The 18,073-nt window shown below is 41.8% G+C and overlaps 2 protein-coding genes across 2 annotated transcripts in view; one reads left to right on the forward strand and one right to left on the reverse strand.

The window, feature by feature from the left end:
* The window catches only part of LOC118335251 (rap guanine nucleotide exchange factor 4-like), a 22,386-nt gene extending 5,786 nt beyond the window's left edge, over positions 1 to 16,600 (reverse strand). Inside the window, exons 1-14 of the mRNA XM_035671490.1 lie at positions 16,155 to 16,600; positions 11,744 to 11,886; positions 10,859 to 10,947; positions 9,537 to 9,683; positions 5,365 to 5,437; positions 5,008 to 5,063; positions 3,801 to 3,907; positions 3,587 to 3,708; positions 2,764 to 2,947; positions 2,344 to 2,428; positions 1,800 to 1,860; positions 1,134 to 1,210; positions 451 to 597; positions 19 to 113 (exon numbers count right to left, since the gene is read on the reverse strand). Of these exons, the coding sequence (XP_035527383.1) occupies positions 19 to 113; positions 451 to 597; positions 1,134 to 1,210; positions 1,800 to 1,860; positions 2,344 to 2,428; positions 2,764 to 2,947; positions 3,587 to 3,708; positions 3,801 to 3,907; positions 5,008 to 5,063; positions 5,365 to 5,437; positions 9,537 to 9,683; positions 10,859 to 10,947; positions 11,744 to 11,886; positions 16,155 to 16,222 (1,454 nt within the window). The 5' untranslated portion in view covers positions 16,223 to 16,600. The remainder of the gene's footprint in view (positions 1 to 18; positions 114 to 450; positions 598 to 1,133; positions 1,211 to 1,799; positions 1,861 to 2,343; positions 2,429 to 2,763; positions 2,948 to 3,586; positions 3,709 to 3,800; positions 3,908 to 5,007; positions 5,064 to 5,364; positions 5,438 to 9,536; positions 9,684 to 10,858; positions 10,948 to 11,743; positions 11,887 to 16,154) is intronic.
* The window catches only part of LOC118334519 (sterile alpha motif domain-containing protein 14-like), a 7,056-nt gene continuing 5,278 nt past the window's right edge, over positions 16,296 to 18,073 (forward strand). Inside the window, exon 1 of the mRNA XM_035670441.1 lies at positions 16,296 to 16,421. Coding sequence (XP_035526334.1) covers positions 16,296 to 16,421 — 126 coding nt within the window. The remainder of the gene's footprint in view (positions 16,422 to 18,073) is intronic.

The following is an 18,073-nucleotide window of genomic DNA, read 5'->3' on the forward strand; positions in this document are numbered from 1 at the left end:
AAGAGTCCTCACACATACTTGATGCTTCCCATGGTGGAGGCGCGAGGACTCTTTTCTAACACCAGCACAACTTGTTCATGCTCTTTCAAACGTACTGTGTTGGCTTCCACATCCTAAAAAATACAACAAGATGAATGGACAAAATCAGTAACATCACTCCATGTCACACACAAAAATGGGGCTTTTTAAATGTAATACAGCTCCTCCGCCAGAGGAGGGAGACAAACATCACAGTCACCTGGCACAAGAGTGCTGTACGATGCTTCAGACAGCCCAAATGAATGAATTCATAAAGTGTTCAGTGGAATGCGTCTGACTTTTGACTTTATCTTATGACTGTGACTTGTGAATATACATTGTTAATAACAGCATTTGTAACAGTTAGGACCAAAGGTAGTAATTTGGAGCTAGTGTGGCTACACTTGCATTCACCATCTCTTGTCAGCCTACCCTGAGTATCCTGTTGAAGTCTTCCTTGTCCACACGGAGGAAGTGGCAGTTGTCCTCCCTCAGGACGATGGAGGCGGCACGAGGTGAATCTGTAACCAGGGCCAACTTGCCAAAGTCATCACCCTCATGGAGCGTACATACCACACCCTAAGACACACACACACACACGCACGCATGAATGCACACATTAACCAAAACGCTTCAAGATACAAACAAACACAAACACAGTTTACGAGTCATCTTAAGCCCTGAAGCCTCTGAAAGAAGCAGGAGCATTCAGGACTGAGATGAATCATCTGTCTGTGTGTGCGGAGAGTGCATGTGTGTATGTAAATGTGTGATCAATGTATATGCACGCACATTAGCATGTAGAGTACATGTGTCTGTACAGTGGTTGTAAATCGGTGTGTGGTGTGAAATTGTGTATGCGTACAATCCCTTAAGCTATTTAATCACGGTGATGAGTCACGGACGAGCTGAGGAGAGTTTGTCAAACTCCACTGCGGGTGTTTCCCAGCCCCACAGGGCAGATACTGCTGGTCTGCTACACACAGACACGATCAGCTACACATTTTAATCCATCACTTCCAGATGTAATATCATCAAACGAAGCAGAAGATTATATCAATGCTCATGAAAGAAATATAAGCATGTAGGTGGATGAATGCATTCGACATACACACCTTGCCGTAGATCACCACATTGACAGAGCCCTTCTGGATGATGTACCATGATGTGCCCTCCTCTCCTTGGTTGAACACTGGAAGACAAGGAGGACACACACATTTTACCACCACATACAGTACTAACACACATTCTGTACACCAGAGGTCTTTAAACTGCAAGGCACACCTCGGTGGGGCACAGGAGGAAGAGGAGTGAGTCAAATCTGAACACACAGACATAATAAATACATAAATGTTATTATTAGTTGCTACACTTCCTGAGGACATCATCTCCACTGCAAATAAACATTATAAATAATACTATAAAAGATGTTCCTCACAACTCCAGACCTTGCCTGAGAATCATCACATTTTCTTCAGTATCAAAGTAATCCAGTGATAGTAGATAGGTAGTAGGTAGTATATCTACGGGTACATGCAAACAGGACTTGCTAATAGTTCATTTGCCATACTTTAAATGGTGCCAAGTTGGCAAAATGTTAAGAAATATAGGCCAAAAGCTCACAGCTAACTCTACAGTAAGTCCATGAGAACTTTTATGTTTACATCCCCAAAGCCCCCAAATCATTCAAACTATAGTTTAAAGAAGTTATACTAATAGGAACTTCAAAATGCATTAATATTAACTATTTTGTGGTAGTACAAAGTGGACAAAAGACTCACACACGGTTCCAGCTTTTGCATGCGATTCAAAGATCACAACACTCGCCAGTTCTCTCTTCACCTGCAAAACAGAGTACACTTTATCAAGTGATGTAGGATCTCTGTCATGACAGCAGATGGAGAGTTCTGTTTTATAAGACTTTTATTCCCCTGAAAAGTATGTTTATAAGCACTGTGTTCAAAAGCATAACAGAAGACAATAGGAATAAAAAACAATTAAATGAAGAACTTAATTTACTGTAAGCCCATTGTTTGTAAACCACTTACTGATTCTAGGAATATATGGAGCATGAAATCAACAACAAAAACACTTCTGGAGCCGTTACAGACTTAAGGACTCCTCTACGAGGTGAGTGCTTGCCAACACATGGCAGATTGGTGTAAAACTGCGTCCGACTACGCTGGTAAGATAAACGCTGCCAGTGACAACTTCTCCCTCTGGTCTTAAAAACAAAACGGCTGTAGCAAGCGGCTCTGATAACTGAACAGCCTTCTTGGAAACATGTACTGTCCCTTTAAAAGAAAAGTGGACCGGCTGACTCACAGTGTTGGAGAGGTGAGCTAAGGCCTTGATGTGAAGCAGCTCATCATAGATGATCTCTAGGTCATCCCCTGTCCTCTGACCAGGCCTGCAGACACACACAGAGGTTAGTCAGCATTAACTCACCGCCAATATTTCACGCACGCACGTCTTATTACACTGCAGTAAAATTAGTACTGACACATCCTAATGCTAGAATAATGTGATTGAATTATATATAGTATTGTTTTATGACATTTGGTTCAGTATGCTAACTCACTAGCATAATTGGAATATAAAAAAAAGCAGTAGCAGAGTGGCAGGAAGCGGAAATGGTTAAATAAGTTTTCTTGATGTACTTGAAATACATATATAGTGATTTGAAATGTTTTTTATGTTGCCAGTGTAATATCAGTTCATGCAACATTATTGGTTGTTACTGACGATTTCCTGAGGATCATGCGTAGTAGTGCATCAGGGCCAATCTGAGCGAGGAAGAGGATGGTCTCTGGCAGCTCTTCCTCGCTCTCCCTCTTCTCCTCCTCGCTAGGCAACGGCGTGTCCTCTTCCTCATCGTCAAGAAAACGGTAGAACAGGTACTTGTCCTGGAAACCCAGCTCCTGGTCCACTGAGGAGCAGACAAGCACGCACGGTCAAAAAGGCACAAGTGTAAACATTTAAACGCACAAACTGTGGATGCACTGGTGATTTATCAGCAATCGCAGTTGTTTTCTTATCTGAGAACATCGTTTCAGACATCTTCTTTGAGGTGGATGCATTTGAGATTCAATCTATATTTTATGTTCCTGCTTCAAAAAGTCCCACACTGGTATTCATACTGAAACTTTTAGTGTGATTGATGTTTAGATTTGGTAAAAGCTCCAACTCAGATTCAAACGGAGACACTTCATGTAAAACTTCTGCTATCAGTTTATGAATGTGTGTGAATGGGTGAATGTGACACGTAGTGTAAAGCATTTTGAGTGGCCGGAAGACTAGAAAGCGTTATAAGTGTCAGCTTATTTCAACTCTGTATAGAAATTAAACTCTCAATAGCACTTAATCATAATTTATGCATTTAACAATATATACAGTAATAACAGGAAAAAGATAATGTGAAGAAATCAACCCTATCCTTTTGTTTTTGGTTGCTTTGGAATAGAGGTTAAAAACTGACTTTTATATGTTAACTGTGCAGTGGATGGAAAAAAATAAACTGAATACTCTACGCTCAGAAAGCAACAGAGAAAGAAAAAGTTTTAGTTACCATGGTTGAGCACTCCTTCTTCTAGTAGTGCCTGCCACATCCCGACAGCATGGGACCGTGTGAGAACACAGGCACTCTGCAGCACCAACCAATCCACCAGCTCTGTGCCTACGCAGCATTGTCTGCAATACACCCATACCAATTAAATGTTTTCCAAAGCTGTTGCACGCATAATTCTGTTTAAACACTCAGCTGTAGACAAACAAACTCTTACCTGTATGTCTTTAGGTGGTACTTCCTGTCTCGAATCATGTGTGGGGCTCTGGACAGGATGGCGTTGCGGAGAACCTTCCCCGCTCTCTGCAGCTTCTCTGAAGGAATCTACACAACACACCAGGGTAGTTTGGTGAACTGGCTGTGAACTGTAATCCAAGAGTCAATACCTGTCCAATACCTGTGTTGCCTCCAGGCTGTAACATTTATACAGACAAAGGCAAGAGAAACACCAATCTGAGACCACATTCTGAAGAAAATGCCACATTATCAGTTGACCCTGATCATGAGCAAATGTGCTTAAATATTTACGCAGCGAACTGACTAGAACAATGGCTCAGATTATGGTTGAAATATGGTACGATTTTACACGCTGCAAGGGACAAACTAAATTTAATGCTAGTAACATAGAGTAAAGCACTATACTGCACTCATACCGGTGAAACTGTATCAAAAACACACAAGTGCATACACGCAAACACATCCTATACAGATCCCACCTGCACTTTAGAAACAGAGGAAAACGACAGATGTGTACACACACACACACACGCACAGCTGCTCTAGAAAACAACAAAGCAAGGCATGCTAATTGGGCAGATGGGATCTTTCTTCCTTGTGCATGCATTAGCTAGCATTAGCATAACTACAGAGGATCACAGCTGTGAGTCATCACTTGTCTCTTCTCAGAACAGTCTCACCTCTAAAATTCATTCTGGCACTCTGGTTCATTCACGAACATGAAAGTATGCAGCAGTGCACTTCTATGATACTGTGGTCCAATTTTACTATATACTCTCTCCACTGTTAACAACATACAGAATGGTGCTTTTGTTTTCTGAAGTACCATTTGATTTAAAATAATAGTTCTTTTTTTCAAACATTAAAATCACTCGACTGGCCGGTTCTATCAAAAATGTAGACTAAAATAACCCCCATACCCTCTCTACACAGATATTCTGACACAGGAAAGGAGGCATGGAGGAATCAATCACAACCTGAGACTGCCTGGGCCACACAGTACATAGTTTGTGAGTTTGGTTCATTCATGCTTTGTGTGCTGCGAGCAAGGGCACAGCTCTCTGCCGTGTTGGCAGAGTTTATTCAAAGTATCAAGTTGCCATGCTGTACTTTTTTTTTTAATACTTCCTGCACAAATTCAAGACAGACCTTTGGGTTCCAAGCAGTAAGCTGGAGTAAGTGTTTACCTTGTTGTGAGCTTTGTTTGCAGAGTCTGAGTTCATGTTGTCTTTGTCTGTGAGTCCTGAGGAGGAAAAACTGGTCAAATTGAAGGGTTTCACAGGATGCAGACACTTTTCATTCGCAAAACCTAAAAAAACAACCTAAGTATATCTTGAAACAGAAGCAGGAGTGCTTTACAATGACAGGTATGCAATATAGTTTTTATTCCATCAAATAAAAAATAAGTGCACCTTCGTCTTTATTATACTACATTATATTTTCATTTTGGTGTTTGTTGTTTATCCAAATACAACTTATTCTTTTTTATTGTACAGTGTTTCTTTCATTCTAGTGAGTGTGTGTGTGTGTGTTTCTCTACTCACTGTCATTGTTGGATCCACTCTCCATAGCTCCATAAGGAGGGGCCAACAGTCCAGCCAAGCTCTGACGATACTTCTACAAAACAGAACACACACACATTAGGATTTATGTCTTTAAAACATTTACACTATCACATTATTATTGTGATCATGTATAAGATATCACCATCCATTAAACATCAAAGCCCATCACATTTCTTTGTCTCTCTAACATGAGAACACACACACACACACACACACACACCACACACACACACACACAACACCACACACACACACACGGTCCAAGTGGGACCCCTCAAAAAAAACAAGCCCTTCTGTACAACATTCATATTTACATTGCAGAACAAACTAACATATATATAACACACACACACACCACACACACACACACACACAAGGTCAGCAGCAGGCAGCATTCAAACCAGGGTTTAACATGGACAGCAGGCTAAGATTTAATGCAAACGTGTAGAGATGTCTCTCTTACAGCTGTTACGAAACAATAAAATCTGTATTAAATATTATCTATAGCAGGAGGACACTGAAATAACAACCCAAAAAAAAGAAGAACAGGCAGGTTAATTTTGACTTGAAGATGCCATTCTCTTCAGGCAAAAGAGTCAAAATTACCAAGCAACCTATGCCTTCTGTGAGCGACTGCCAAGGAACACACACACGGGGAGAGAGGAGAGACGGAAGAGAGAGACGAAGAATAGAGAGAAAGATGGAGAGAGACGACGAGACAGAAGACGGAGAGAGAGAGAGAGAAGAGAGGAGAGCAGAAGAGAAGAGAGAGGAGAGAGAATCTGTTGTGACCTAAAGTACCAACAAACAAACCCAAACCGTCGTTGTTTTCTGCACACACACTGCAAAACAACCTCTGGAAGTTTCAACTTGATCACTTGAAAAGACAACACAAGTTAATATAAGGAAACATGACAGTGAAACACAATCTAGTCTATCCACATGCTCACCACAGACTACACACAGTGTTACAGTCGAGGAGTCAGACTCACCTGAGGTAACACACTCACTCAGCTGCCTAATACTGGAGGGACTGAAACCCCAGAGAGCTGCCCTCTGCTCCTTTACAACTCACACACAAGCCACCGGATAGCATCCTGCTCAAAACAAGCTGCTCTCCTCCTTTCTCTCTCTCTCTTCTCTCTCTCTCTCACACACGCACACACACAACAGTTCGCCCCCAGTGTCTTTCTCAGTCTCTCTCTCTCTCTCTCTCGCGCTGTGATCGAGCCAAGAACCAAACCACTTTCTCTCACAGGTTACCACGGTGATCTGAGCCGCCGTATGACTGGGCTACTCTAGTGGAGGAGGAGGAGAGACGGATAAAAGGAAGCAGAGGAGGGAAAGAAAGGAGTAGTGAGGGTGAGGATGGAGAGGGAGGAGGGGGAGAAGGAAAGGAAGGAGGCTGGCAAAAGACACAGCACGGCTAATAGAGGAGAGAGGAAGTGGGCAAGACAAATGTAGAGCAGGTGAAAGGGGCAGAGGAGTAAATAGAAAAAGAAAAAGGAAGGACTTACAATACCAGCCGGCCACAGTCGAGGCCAAACAACCATCTGCTGTTTGATAAACTGTATGTTTACACGTTTCTGTTTTACATTTACACCCTGTTTATTCATCTCTCTTCTTCACTTGCTGTAAGGATTATGGAGCAGCGCTTTTTTTTCTCTTTCATCCTTTCATCAAACACATGACTGCATTTATCCTGTAGCTTTCTAGTCCTCGCTACACACAACCACAAGCGCACAAATTAGTCCATGCACAACCCCAACACACACATAAAACGAAAGATCCTTTCACTATGAGCTGAATAAGATTCAAAGGAGGAGAACCCCCGGGTTATGTTTTCTGCTTTATGTCCACTGTCCTAAAATAGACAACAGAGAGGGAGACTGAGTGCACTTAGTTGACAAACAAACACACTGCAGGCTGATAATACGATAGCCCACATGCTTTAATGACCAATTATTGTCTGATCTCGCTTTTATATGTTCCTGCATCATAAAATGGTGAGCTTGTGTTTCAGTAAATCCAATTTCTATGATTCTAGTAATAATAACAGTCGTTGGGTTGTTTTTATAAATCATAACAATAAATAGATAAATGTGGTTTATACTGAGAAATATTTTAGAGGGCTTGTCAATAGGGTTGTCAAAAACAATGCACACAATTAATAACAAGACTGTTGTGATTTTTACCCCTAACACACAGACGATTTTAACTAAATAAACATGACATTTTCATAACCAAAACATTATTATGTGCAAAATGCTGAAGGATTTAATGAATATTTAATACACAGAAAATCTGGATGGATATCTGTCCACTGTCACTCACCAGAGCAGTAATTAAAGCCTCATTGACTTTATTTCGTCACTGAAAAGTAATGTTTCACATTCTGTAGTAGGAATAAAAGCCTTCACTTAAAAGAGTGCTTCATTGGGTTTTTTAAGTTTAAAAAAAAAAAAAATCAATGTAGCGAGATGCCGAGATATTGTCTTTTTTTAATTCTACGCGTTCTTCCTCCTTGTCAAACCCGGCGCATACATTACCCACAATCCATCTCCTACTGCTGACAGTTTGGTGGGAGCCTCAGGTGTGTTATGCTTGTAGGTGTGTAGCAGCTAATGTAGCCTTTGCACGTACCTAGTCTTACTCCCCAGGACCACCTGTAAAATCTCATTTAGAATCTCAAAGAAAACAGGACCTTTTGGATTTGCAGATGCAACATACGACAATAGAGCCTAACCAAACAACAGGTCAGACAGTCTTTGGGTGCTGACTGTGAAACTACAGTAAATTGATCCATTGCTCTGCCAGGACTTCCTCTGTGAGAGCAACCCAGTGAATGGAGAGGGTAACCTCAACAAGGAGGCCCACTGAGAGACCACTACTACAATGCCAGCTCGCAGAAGAAGATGCCAGGTCAAAGCCATGTCACTGAGTGCTGATTGCTCCAGGTTGTATGATAAAGTATCTGTTTGCAATATCTGATGTGCTTGCTGATTGTTTTTATATTCTGAACATGATTCATCTAAGTCACTCAATACTACAGTATCATTGGCTTTTTCCCCCTCTTAGGCGTGGTACACAGTGATGTGTTTTACTGATGGAAGTTAAATCTGTGATATAAAAAAATATTAGCCAGCAATATCAATACGCTTACCTATTGTAATGTCCACATGCACATTCCTTTTCACGCTTAAGCACAGAGGGAAAGATGACTGCAGCAGCACGTCTTTGCATTTTTATTTGAATAATATCTACTGCAATTGAATCCTATTGACGTCACCAATTTCCTACTGTCATTTACTTTTTGCAATAAATGTGTTCCGATGTCACATATATATGTTTATTCCCATTATTGTCTGCATAGAACATTTCGACTTGTCATTTTGGTTCGCCACAGCAGAAAAAGCCCATGTGTAAGTAATTATGTTAATTACTGGAATGAAAGGGAAAGTTACATGAATTGAGCTGTTCATGCATTGACCTGTCAAAATATCCGCTGTGAGAAAGGCAGAGTTTAACAACGTTTTTTAACCACACCATTCTGTAAAAGAGAAAAAAAAACTATGTTCACCAGCTTAATGACAATTAATCGGATCGCCTCAGGACACTATGTAACCTCCTCTTTATCATTCCAGTCAGAAAGTGCTGAAATCAGTGCAGAGGTACCTGAGCCCAGCGCACAGCTGTTTTATTCATAGTGGTGCAAGGACTAATATGCACATATAACACATTCGTATACAGCTCTCGGTGCAATGGTTTGGTGCATCAACCCTTGTACTGTAAATACTGCACTGAGCCACAGCAAGCTCTGAAAACAATAGAGTACACACACGGGAATGTATTGTACACACACACTCCTCTTTCTCTCTTTTTAGTGCCTTTATCAGCTCTTTGTTGGGTGTCACTTGAGGTGTGAATCTAATAGGTGGAACAGAAGGCACTGTTATGGTGGACAGCCCTCTTGTGGTTAAAGACACAATTACAGTGGAAGGCTGTCTGACATTTGCAGTCTCAATAGAGAAACATTTTCCAAGATGGAAACCTTTAGGTACACTATCAAGACAGAGTTTATGCTGAATCATGAGGTTCATAGCTCATACTGACAGCTAGATATGGTTTTTAAAACTCTATTTGTCTCTCACCTCCCAGAGGCTCTTGAACTCCCTCTGTTCAATTCGGAGAAGCTCGCTGGTCTCTCTGCTGACAATGGTAGCGTGGCGTGGAGTGTTGTCCAGGATGGACTCCCCGAACGCTGTCCCGATCCCCAGTGTACAGATAGTGACTGCATCCTGCACACAAACGCAATATATTTGTTTATATACTACTGCAAGTTTTTGCGTTCATTTATGTTGGATACTATCAAGTCGTATTCTCTTGCTTTGTTTTGTTTTTCTTAAATGAAAGTGTATAATCCATTCTCATGTCCTACATATTGAAACCCTTCTTTAATAAAACACACATAAAGCATAAACAAGAGAACGTTTGGATTTCTTCTTTTAAAAACAACAAAAATGATTAATTCATTTGCAAAATAGTTGTTGATTTTCTGTCCATCGACTAATTGTTGCAGCCTTAGACACCTCACAGCAGTGGCAAAATGATATCTCCAAAGGTTTGCTTTATATAAATGGACAGATATGAAGAGCAGACAGATTAATATATGGTAATTTATGCAAATAAATTCAAATATGAACGACTAGTAAACGGAGTCTCCTGTAAGGAAAATATCTCTGGGTGCTGCTGGATATAATTGGACAGGCTAGAGGCTACCAAACAGACATACACATGCACGCGCACCAGCCACTGATTTAGACAAATATTCTGCATGCTATGAAAACCCTGTCCAAACTGACATTTCGAATATAACAGAAAGTAGGCCACGAATGGCACTTTAGGGCTACATACATAAAAAGGACGTTTCACAATGGAGAGGCTTCTTATCTCCTTCTTTAACTGGGAACAAATCCTCTCTCTATCCCACTTCCTCTCCCTCAACCTCTCTCTCTCTCTCATTTTTATCCTCTATATGTGCAGTTAACCCTATTTCCACACTCTGGCATACAGAGACAAAAACAAGTAGCGGAAAGCACAGTTCTCAGTGGACTTGTTTTCTGTGCTGTGGCAGCTTTGCTCTGGCATATTTAAGCAGGGAGACATGAGCTAATGTACAAGAACAATGTCAGCATTGAGGAGAATCATGCAGGACCATCTCTCTAACATGAGGGGCACTTGTAAATCAGCCTGGAACTTGACAGAGAAGGTTATGGTGAAAAATAGTACAAGAGGGAGTAGGAAAATAACGCAAACAGAATAAACCCCAGAGTTCATTATTCATTCATTCATTCATTCATTTGTGATTCTAATGATTTACAGGAAACACAGAACAGACACACAGCAGCAGCAGAAGTAAAACTAAGCAAGTTATTGTATATGAAGCTCTAATCTGAGTTGAACTTTATCTCACCTGATGGTTGGCAGTTTCTGACACTTTCACATCCAGAGAGCCAGACAGGACAGCGTACCAGCTGGTGCCTATGTCCCCCTGTCGAAACACTGCAGGCAGTAAAACACATTAAACGGTGTCGAAAGAACATTTTACTAAGCGGACATGCATCCATAAAAAAACGTATGCCACCACTCCGTAACATGATATTACAATCAATGCTGTTTAAAAAGCAATTGTCCAACTGAAGATTACGTTCTTTAGCTCCAGGAGGAGAAACAACCTCCTTGTTTTTGCTGTGACACAAATCCAAAAAGGTCCTTAATGTTAGTATGCTGACATGAGTTTATTTATTGATAATCTGATCAAAAAACAATCTTTACTACACATTCACTTACACACATTTTTTAGCAACGTCAGTGTTTGGATTTGAAGCTTTTCTCTCTTTTATATTATATATTATCATGGCATTTTCAGATTTAAAAAAATATAATATTTGAAAAGTAATTGACAGCAATAATCATTTAACTGTAGCCATAAAAAGGCTTCTCCACGAAAGTCATTAAATGTGCCAACATCCACATCCCACGAATGAGTTGAAAAAGGCCTGCATAATTCGTATATGGATAACATGAATTTAAAGGATGACAGTACTTTGCATTCCAATGCATCATACTTCAAACAGCGAAGGGATCTTCTGCAGCCCGACTGTCATATAATACCAAACACTGAATATACTGTATAATGATGTTTCACTGCAGAGTGCTAGTCTGAGCCTGAATCCTCAGAAGCATCTATTGTTGTACATAACCAACACATCAGCTATGTCTGTGCGTCTGTGTGTCTGTGTGAGTTTGTGCGCGCGTGTGTGCATGTGTGTGTGTGTGTGTGCGCACAAGTACATACATGTGATGCCTTTCTCCAGACATTCGTAGAAGGCACAGGCACAGATCTGCAGTAAGAGCGGCGGTGGGAACCTATGGAAGGCTTTGACCTCTCTCAGTCTGGTCAATATAATGTCCACATCCTCTCCTGAGCGCTCTGAAGGCCTGTGCACAAAAAGAACCACTCATTAATTCTAACATTAGCTGTTTAAGAACCATATCAGTGTTTTTTCACGTTTTGGCCTATTAACTGCAAAACTATTTTATACAAAATGATTAACTGCATGATGTAACTAGCTCACTGTGATGGATTATCTATCTCAAGTGAGTCCATTTCTGCATGGAGGGTAAGAAAATCAATCAAAAACCTGCAGTACACTTTGGAAAGCGGTTGGCAGTGATGTTAAATACTCGTAATTAGCAGTTAATGGGCTAAAACGTGAAAAATCAGTGTTATTGTCCTAAAAGATAAAAGGCAGCTCTATTGTTTTGCTGTTATCTATGTATTTGTGTGTATGTGTATGTGTGTGTGTGTGTTTGTGTGAACGCACAGCTTCATTGTTCGGCCTGGAGTCTCAGCGATAACAGTGGAGTGCTGCAGGCGTTACTTCTCTCGGCTCAGACCCCCCACAGGGTGTTGATGCAAGATCTCATTTGTACTGCTGCTATTTCTAATACGCTTAAATCTGAGCGCGCGTGCACACACACACACGCCATTGTTGGACCTCAACACCTCACACAGACATGAGAACACACAGAAGTTTGATCTGAGAGCTTAAACCTTCTGCTATGCGATGTGATGATGAAAAACTACAAAGCCAAAACCTCTCAGAGTAACACACGCTGCAGTTAGCCCCATTCATTCACTTATTTTCCTTTTGCTAGTGACTCATCCTTGCACGTGTGTGTGTGTGTGTGTGTGTGTGTGTTCATACAGAATAGCTAATGCACTGTGGGCTTCTTCCTTCACAGACGAAAGGCTGTCTATCCCCTCTCCTCCTTCAGCTCCTTCCTCTTCTCCTTCCCTCGCTCCCAGCTCTCTCTTCTCCGCTGCCTTCACTAAATATTTCTCATCTCCATCTATTTTTTCTCCTCTCTCAAGACTTGCCTCTTTTTTTAAGGAACATGATAGGCAAGTTCAAAAAGAACAAATGGCCCTCTTCTTCTTCTTTACGCTATCCATTTTCTCCTCTCTGTTACTGGCTCGTTTCCCTCCATCTATTAAGGCCCACCACTAACGCACCCGCCCTCACTATCATCCCATTATTATCCTTTTTATTTCTGCTTTGCAAGCTCACAGGCAGCGATGACTCCCCCTTTTACCCTCACGCACATGTACATACAGGGATAAACACACATATTTTTGTGCCCCCGAGCTGTAGCGGATTGTCCTCCGTACCCGGGACGGTACTCCCAGATAAACACAGACTTAGTCTCAAGGGCTGCACTGCACAACACATATTCTAGTCCCACAACATCTGCCACGCACTCAGGGCTATTACAGACGGGTCTTTTCTTTCTCTCTGTCTTTTTATCCCCTTTTTTTGTCTCTGACTCATCCTCCCACTGCCTGCGCATTGGCCCTTGGTGCTCCGACAGAGCGTCATATCCCAGCGTAGGCTGGGTTAATGGTTTAGACAGGTGGACTCCCACACACTGCAATAGGGAGAGACGGGGAGGTTAACTCTGCAGGGTTGAATGGGTAATACCAGTGTCACCCTTCACCTATCCGTCTACAGCGAAACTGTTAAGATCTGTCAGTTATAATCCCCTGGTTAAGTCCTTGTTCCCTCAGTCTTTCTCTCTTCTGTTGTCCTGTGCTTGCTCGCTCCCTGCCTGTCCAGTGGAATTTGTTTCTCTCCCACTGGTGTGAGACGGATGTGACCTGAGAGCTGCTCACCTTGTCTTACTCTCCCCTCCGTCCCCCTTTTCTCTCTTCCTTGACTTCTCCCTTCCTCAGCCTCAACCCCACTGTTCATATCAGCAGAGATCTCCGCTTTCAACCACCAATTATGGCTACATAAACACACACACACACACACACACACACACAGGATTTACAAATAGGCCAACATGACACACTGAAGAGAAAGCCGAGAGACACCAGAAGGTTCTGCAGATTGTTTTAGGAAACATCCATCTGGAAAAATTCTGTGTTTCCAGACAAAATAAATCATAGGTTGATTTGTGGCAGCCAACCAAAATGTCAGACAGCCTCAACACAAACAGATTCCCCAAGCTGGCAGATTAATGCGTTACTGTAGCAGAGAGACTCTAGAATTGTACGTACGCAGCTCTTCGGACACTCATCTGCATCACCGCTAACAACCTGAGATCTTGTTAGAAACACTGCCTATTAATCAGCACACAGCGCTTAGTTTACAATTCATCATTGAAAAATTACTCATCAAAATAATTACCCATCTACCCTCGTCATATCTGCAAAGTAACCTACGTATGAACGAGGCAATAGGTTTAACTTGGAAGACTTTTTCTTGCTTTAGCCTTAGACTTACAGAGTCACAGTGCTCTGTGCTTCTAATTTGATGACATTAAACTTCAACTGGCATCTGGATATCGCTGTTTGTGTGTTGACTGGACCGTCTATTACCTGCCCCAGGGCAACACTGAACTAAACAAATCTGATCTTATCTCACATACTTCACACTCACTGGCAATAAATGTCTCTGGACAGATATATTAGAGACAGTCGTATCTTAACCTCTGTCTTTCTTTTACCTTCCCCCTCTTCCCCGCCTCTCACTCTTCCCACATCAACAGCTACTGTAGATGAAAGCTCACCCACACACACACACACACACACACTGCTGGATATTGATTGTATAAGGAGGTGCATAGCTGAGGAGCACTGAGTGCTCTACAATAAGATCCTGTCCAGTCTAATATAACAACCCAGACTGCCCTTACTGACACCCGACTACTACTGCATACAAACATTTAGTGTGACGCCTTGATTCCACTGGGGACAGCTCCATGATGCTACATCTGTGACACATTATTGTTCCATCCTCATACAGCAATGTGCTGTTTAGTGGTTGCTTTTTTTTTTTTCTTATTGTCGACACCAGATAAGACAATGGTTGTAAAAATCTTCTTTCACAATGATTTTATATCATATTTTACCCAATTTTCCACATTTAACAATAACTTAACAAATTACACTAACTAATAGTCAAACAGTTTGACAACTAATCAATCAGTCAATCAACAGAAGATTTATTAATCTTTAAAGCAACAATTACGCACACATTTAGTGGCTCCAGCTTCTTAAAAGTAAATATTTGTCTTTAATTATAGCAACTTAAATATTGTTGGGATTTGAACTGTCGGACAAAACGTGAAAAAATGTGAAGACGACACTTCAGGCTCTGGAAAACTATCATGGATATATATAATGAATAGAATAGAAAATAATCATCAGATTAATCCAATGTAAAAAATAATCCTTAGTTACAGTCCTACACAGCATGTTGTGTTTAGATCATGCTTCCAGTCGTATTACAGGTGAGGAAGAGGAGACAAGATGGTAGCTTCAGGTTGCCAATGGTAACATGAGGATGTGTCATAGTGAGGTGTGTATGTGTGGGTGTATGAGCTGTGGGGTGTCTTATATGCCATTGTTTTAGGTGTGAGGTGTATCATCTACAGTAATTAGTGTATAAGCTGCCATTTTATCTTGTTTATTTATTTAAGCCCTCTCCCTTGGATACTATGCCTTTTTTTTGGCACAGTACGCTTGCAGCATGACACCTTAAATGTGAACTGGGCAGCTACAGCATGGACTAAAAGCTTCTCTGAACACTGCAGCTTCTGGATAGTGAAATGAGGATGAGAGTAAACATATTGGCAAATTGGCAGTTCAGTTATTCTAACCAGACAAATACAGCTTCACATGCAGCATTGTGGTCAACAAACTGACCTGCCTCTACTCCACATTTCGAGTAAATGACTAACATGCAAGCCTTGGTAGTATTTTAAAAATGTATGGCTATTTGATTTAAGCCTACAGACATAAACCATGTGCGTCTAATCAGCCACCTATCACAGCTCATGCAGTGCAGAGACATCCCAGTGTCAGAACCTCGAAGCCACCAACGCCTTTTTGACCGAGCAGACACAAAAACAGGATTAGTTGTTGTTATTTTAAAGCGTGTATATTGTTTTTCACTGCAGCCTTTACCATCACTGGACGAGGGCTGCACATTCACTGCAAATGACAGTCACCTATAGTACGCTAAAAACGAGGCGTATCACGCTATTATTTGCACACTCACACACTGCACACGCAGCGATCGCCGGTTGCGATTAATCACGTTGGTGAATGAAAGCTGAGAAAACACAATCATCGCCGTGTGCGTGGGGATGCGCGGCGTGGAAGCGTCTCGTGGAGTCCGTCTGCGTTGTTCACCCACCTTTTATCCAGGCAGCAGATCCACTCCGCCGACGGAGACGAGTTGGGGGACGTCTGCACCGCGACCATCTTCCCCGGCCGTGTGTCGGTGGACGCTGCGATGCTACCGGAGGGAGGCTTCCCGGTTTGTCGGTGGTCGTTAATGGATGTGAGCTCCGGCTGCGCCCCCTCCCCGCCCCTCTGCTTCGAGCTGCCTCACACAACCACAGGCTGCTGCTGCTGCTGCTGCTACTGCCGCCTTCATCATCATGGCATGCAGATGACTTGTGTCAGGCTGTCTTAATGGGCTTTTTGTAGGGCAACTGGAGGGCTCACAGACAGTGCAGTGCTTGGAGACATAATTAAACATTATGATGGAATATATTACAGCAACATGTCAGTTGTTTGCCTCCTATAGGACAAATGATGCTCGGAAGAAGTAGAGTTTAGGCCCTTGTGTCCAGTAAGTGATCCCATTTGAGGAAGGCAATATCAACAAACTGCAATATATTTGATCAAGTGTGTCAATATCAATAATATGACCATATTCATTTGGACGTGAGACTACAGGGGCTTTCAACATTTATACCAGTGGTGTGCATAAGGGTGGGGATGGGGCAGGTGGGCATGTCACTGGGGTCAGCCTAAATGCCCCTCTGCTCCAGTGTGAAGTTAAACATCAAACAAAGCAGCTAAATAGGATGCTACAGAGTACACTGGAACATAAACAACCATAACATTCATTTTCCAACGAGGGGCTTGTCTCACTAAAGTGATTTGTGAGCGGTGATTACAAGCCAATCCCAAATGGAGATCTTAGATGACACATGACAGTACAGTACAGATACATTTGTCTACAGGGCTCTTGCATTCTCAAGCCTGAATTGTATGTATGGCGTTTGATTCGATCAGTTAACCATCGAAATTAACAAGCGAGGAAATTGTTGCAAATCGCAGCTTCCATGTTGCAAATTTGCAGAAATAAACACCCACTATCCACTTCCTCTTCTCTAATGTGAGGTCAAAGTTCAACTAAGCCGCAAAAATCAGAGCAGTGCACACCACAGTGAAAGCAGGGCAGTCCTGCATGCAGAAGAAAAGCATCTTTTTCTATCTTCACTTCAGGCAGCATGAAATTGGCATGCACATTCTCCCATATTTGCATACAGTTACAAATGTCTATATATCCCCTTCCAGACATTTTAAACATTATGCAAATATGGGAGGATTTGGTCAGGAAGTAGAAAAGTGATTTAGCAAAAACCAAGAGAAGAATAAGTGCAGAGTGGTTGTATTATCCTAATTATAGAAGAAATGGCTCTTCAGATTGGCCCTCAATTCAAGGCTGAGTCTATTTATGTACACTGCTTTGTAACAATTGTTTACAGGCTTAATACGTTGCAACAAGCGGGATATAGCAGAGACGGCTACACTTTTCTGTCTGTCCACACTATTGATTTAAACCCATATGATCATTACTATTTGGATATGATGACCAGCAGGACAGGAACTAAATAACTAGTTAAGAAAATGGTGTCAGTTAATGTTATTGCAGACTTAAGAATAAGAAAAAGACAACCAAGTGTGGTTTCCTATCAAAATGTTTATTCCTTCATGACTGTATCACAATATGTTGTTTTTATCTTAAAAGTATCATACTGATCAGCAGGATAACATTCACTGTATATGAACACTGCATCTGTATACAGAGGCTTTGATGTGCCTAAATAAAGATCTGTGTGTAAGACTCCGTGGCCTTGAAGGATGCCTCGTGTGAAATGGTGCAACAAAGCAAAGTAGCATTAGTTTCACTTGTTTTGTTTCAACCCAAGTGAAGAGAGGCGGCGGCAGCAGCAGAAGAGATGCAGGCTGTCACCAGGATGACCGCAGCCTCCGCAGCAAAGGGAGGAAGGGAGTGATGGAGGGAGGGATGGAGGGAGG

Source organism: Morone saxatilis, unplaced genomic scaffold (assembly GCF_004916995.1).
Source record: "Morone saxatilis isolate NCDOM2014 unplaced genomic scaffold, NCSU_SB_2.0 Contig23, whole genome shotgun sequence".
In the NCBI taxonomy this organism is placed as follows: Eukaryota; Metazoa; Chordata; class Actinopteri; family Moronidae; genus Morone; species Morone saxatilis.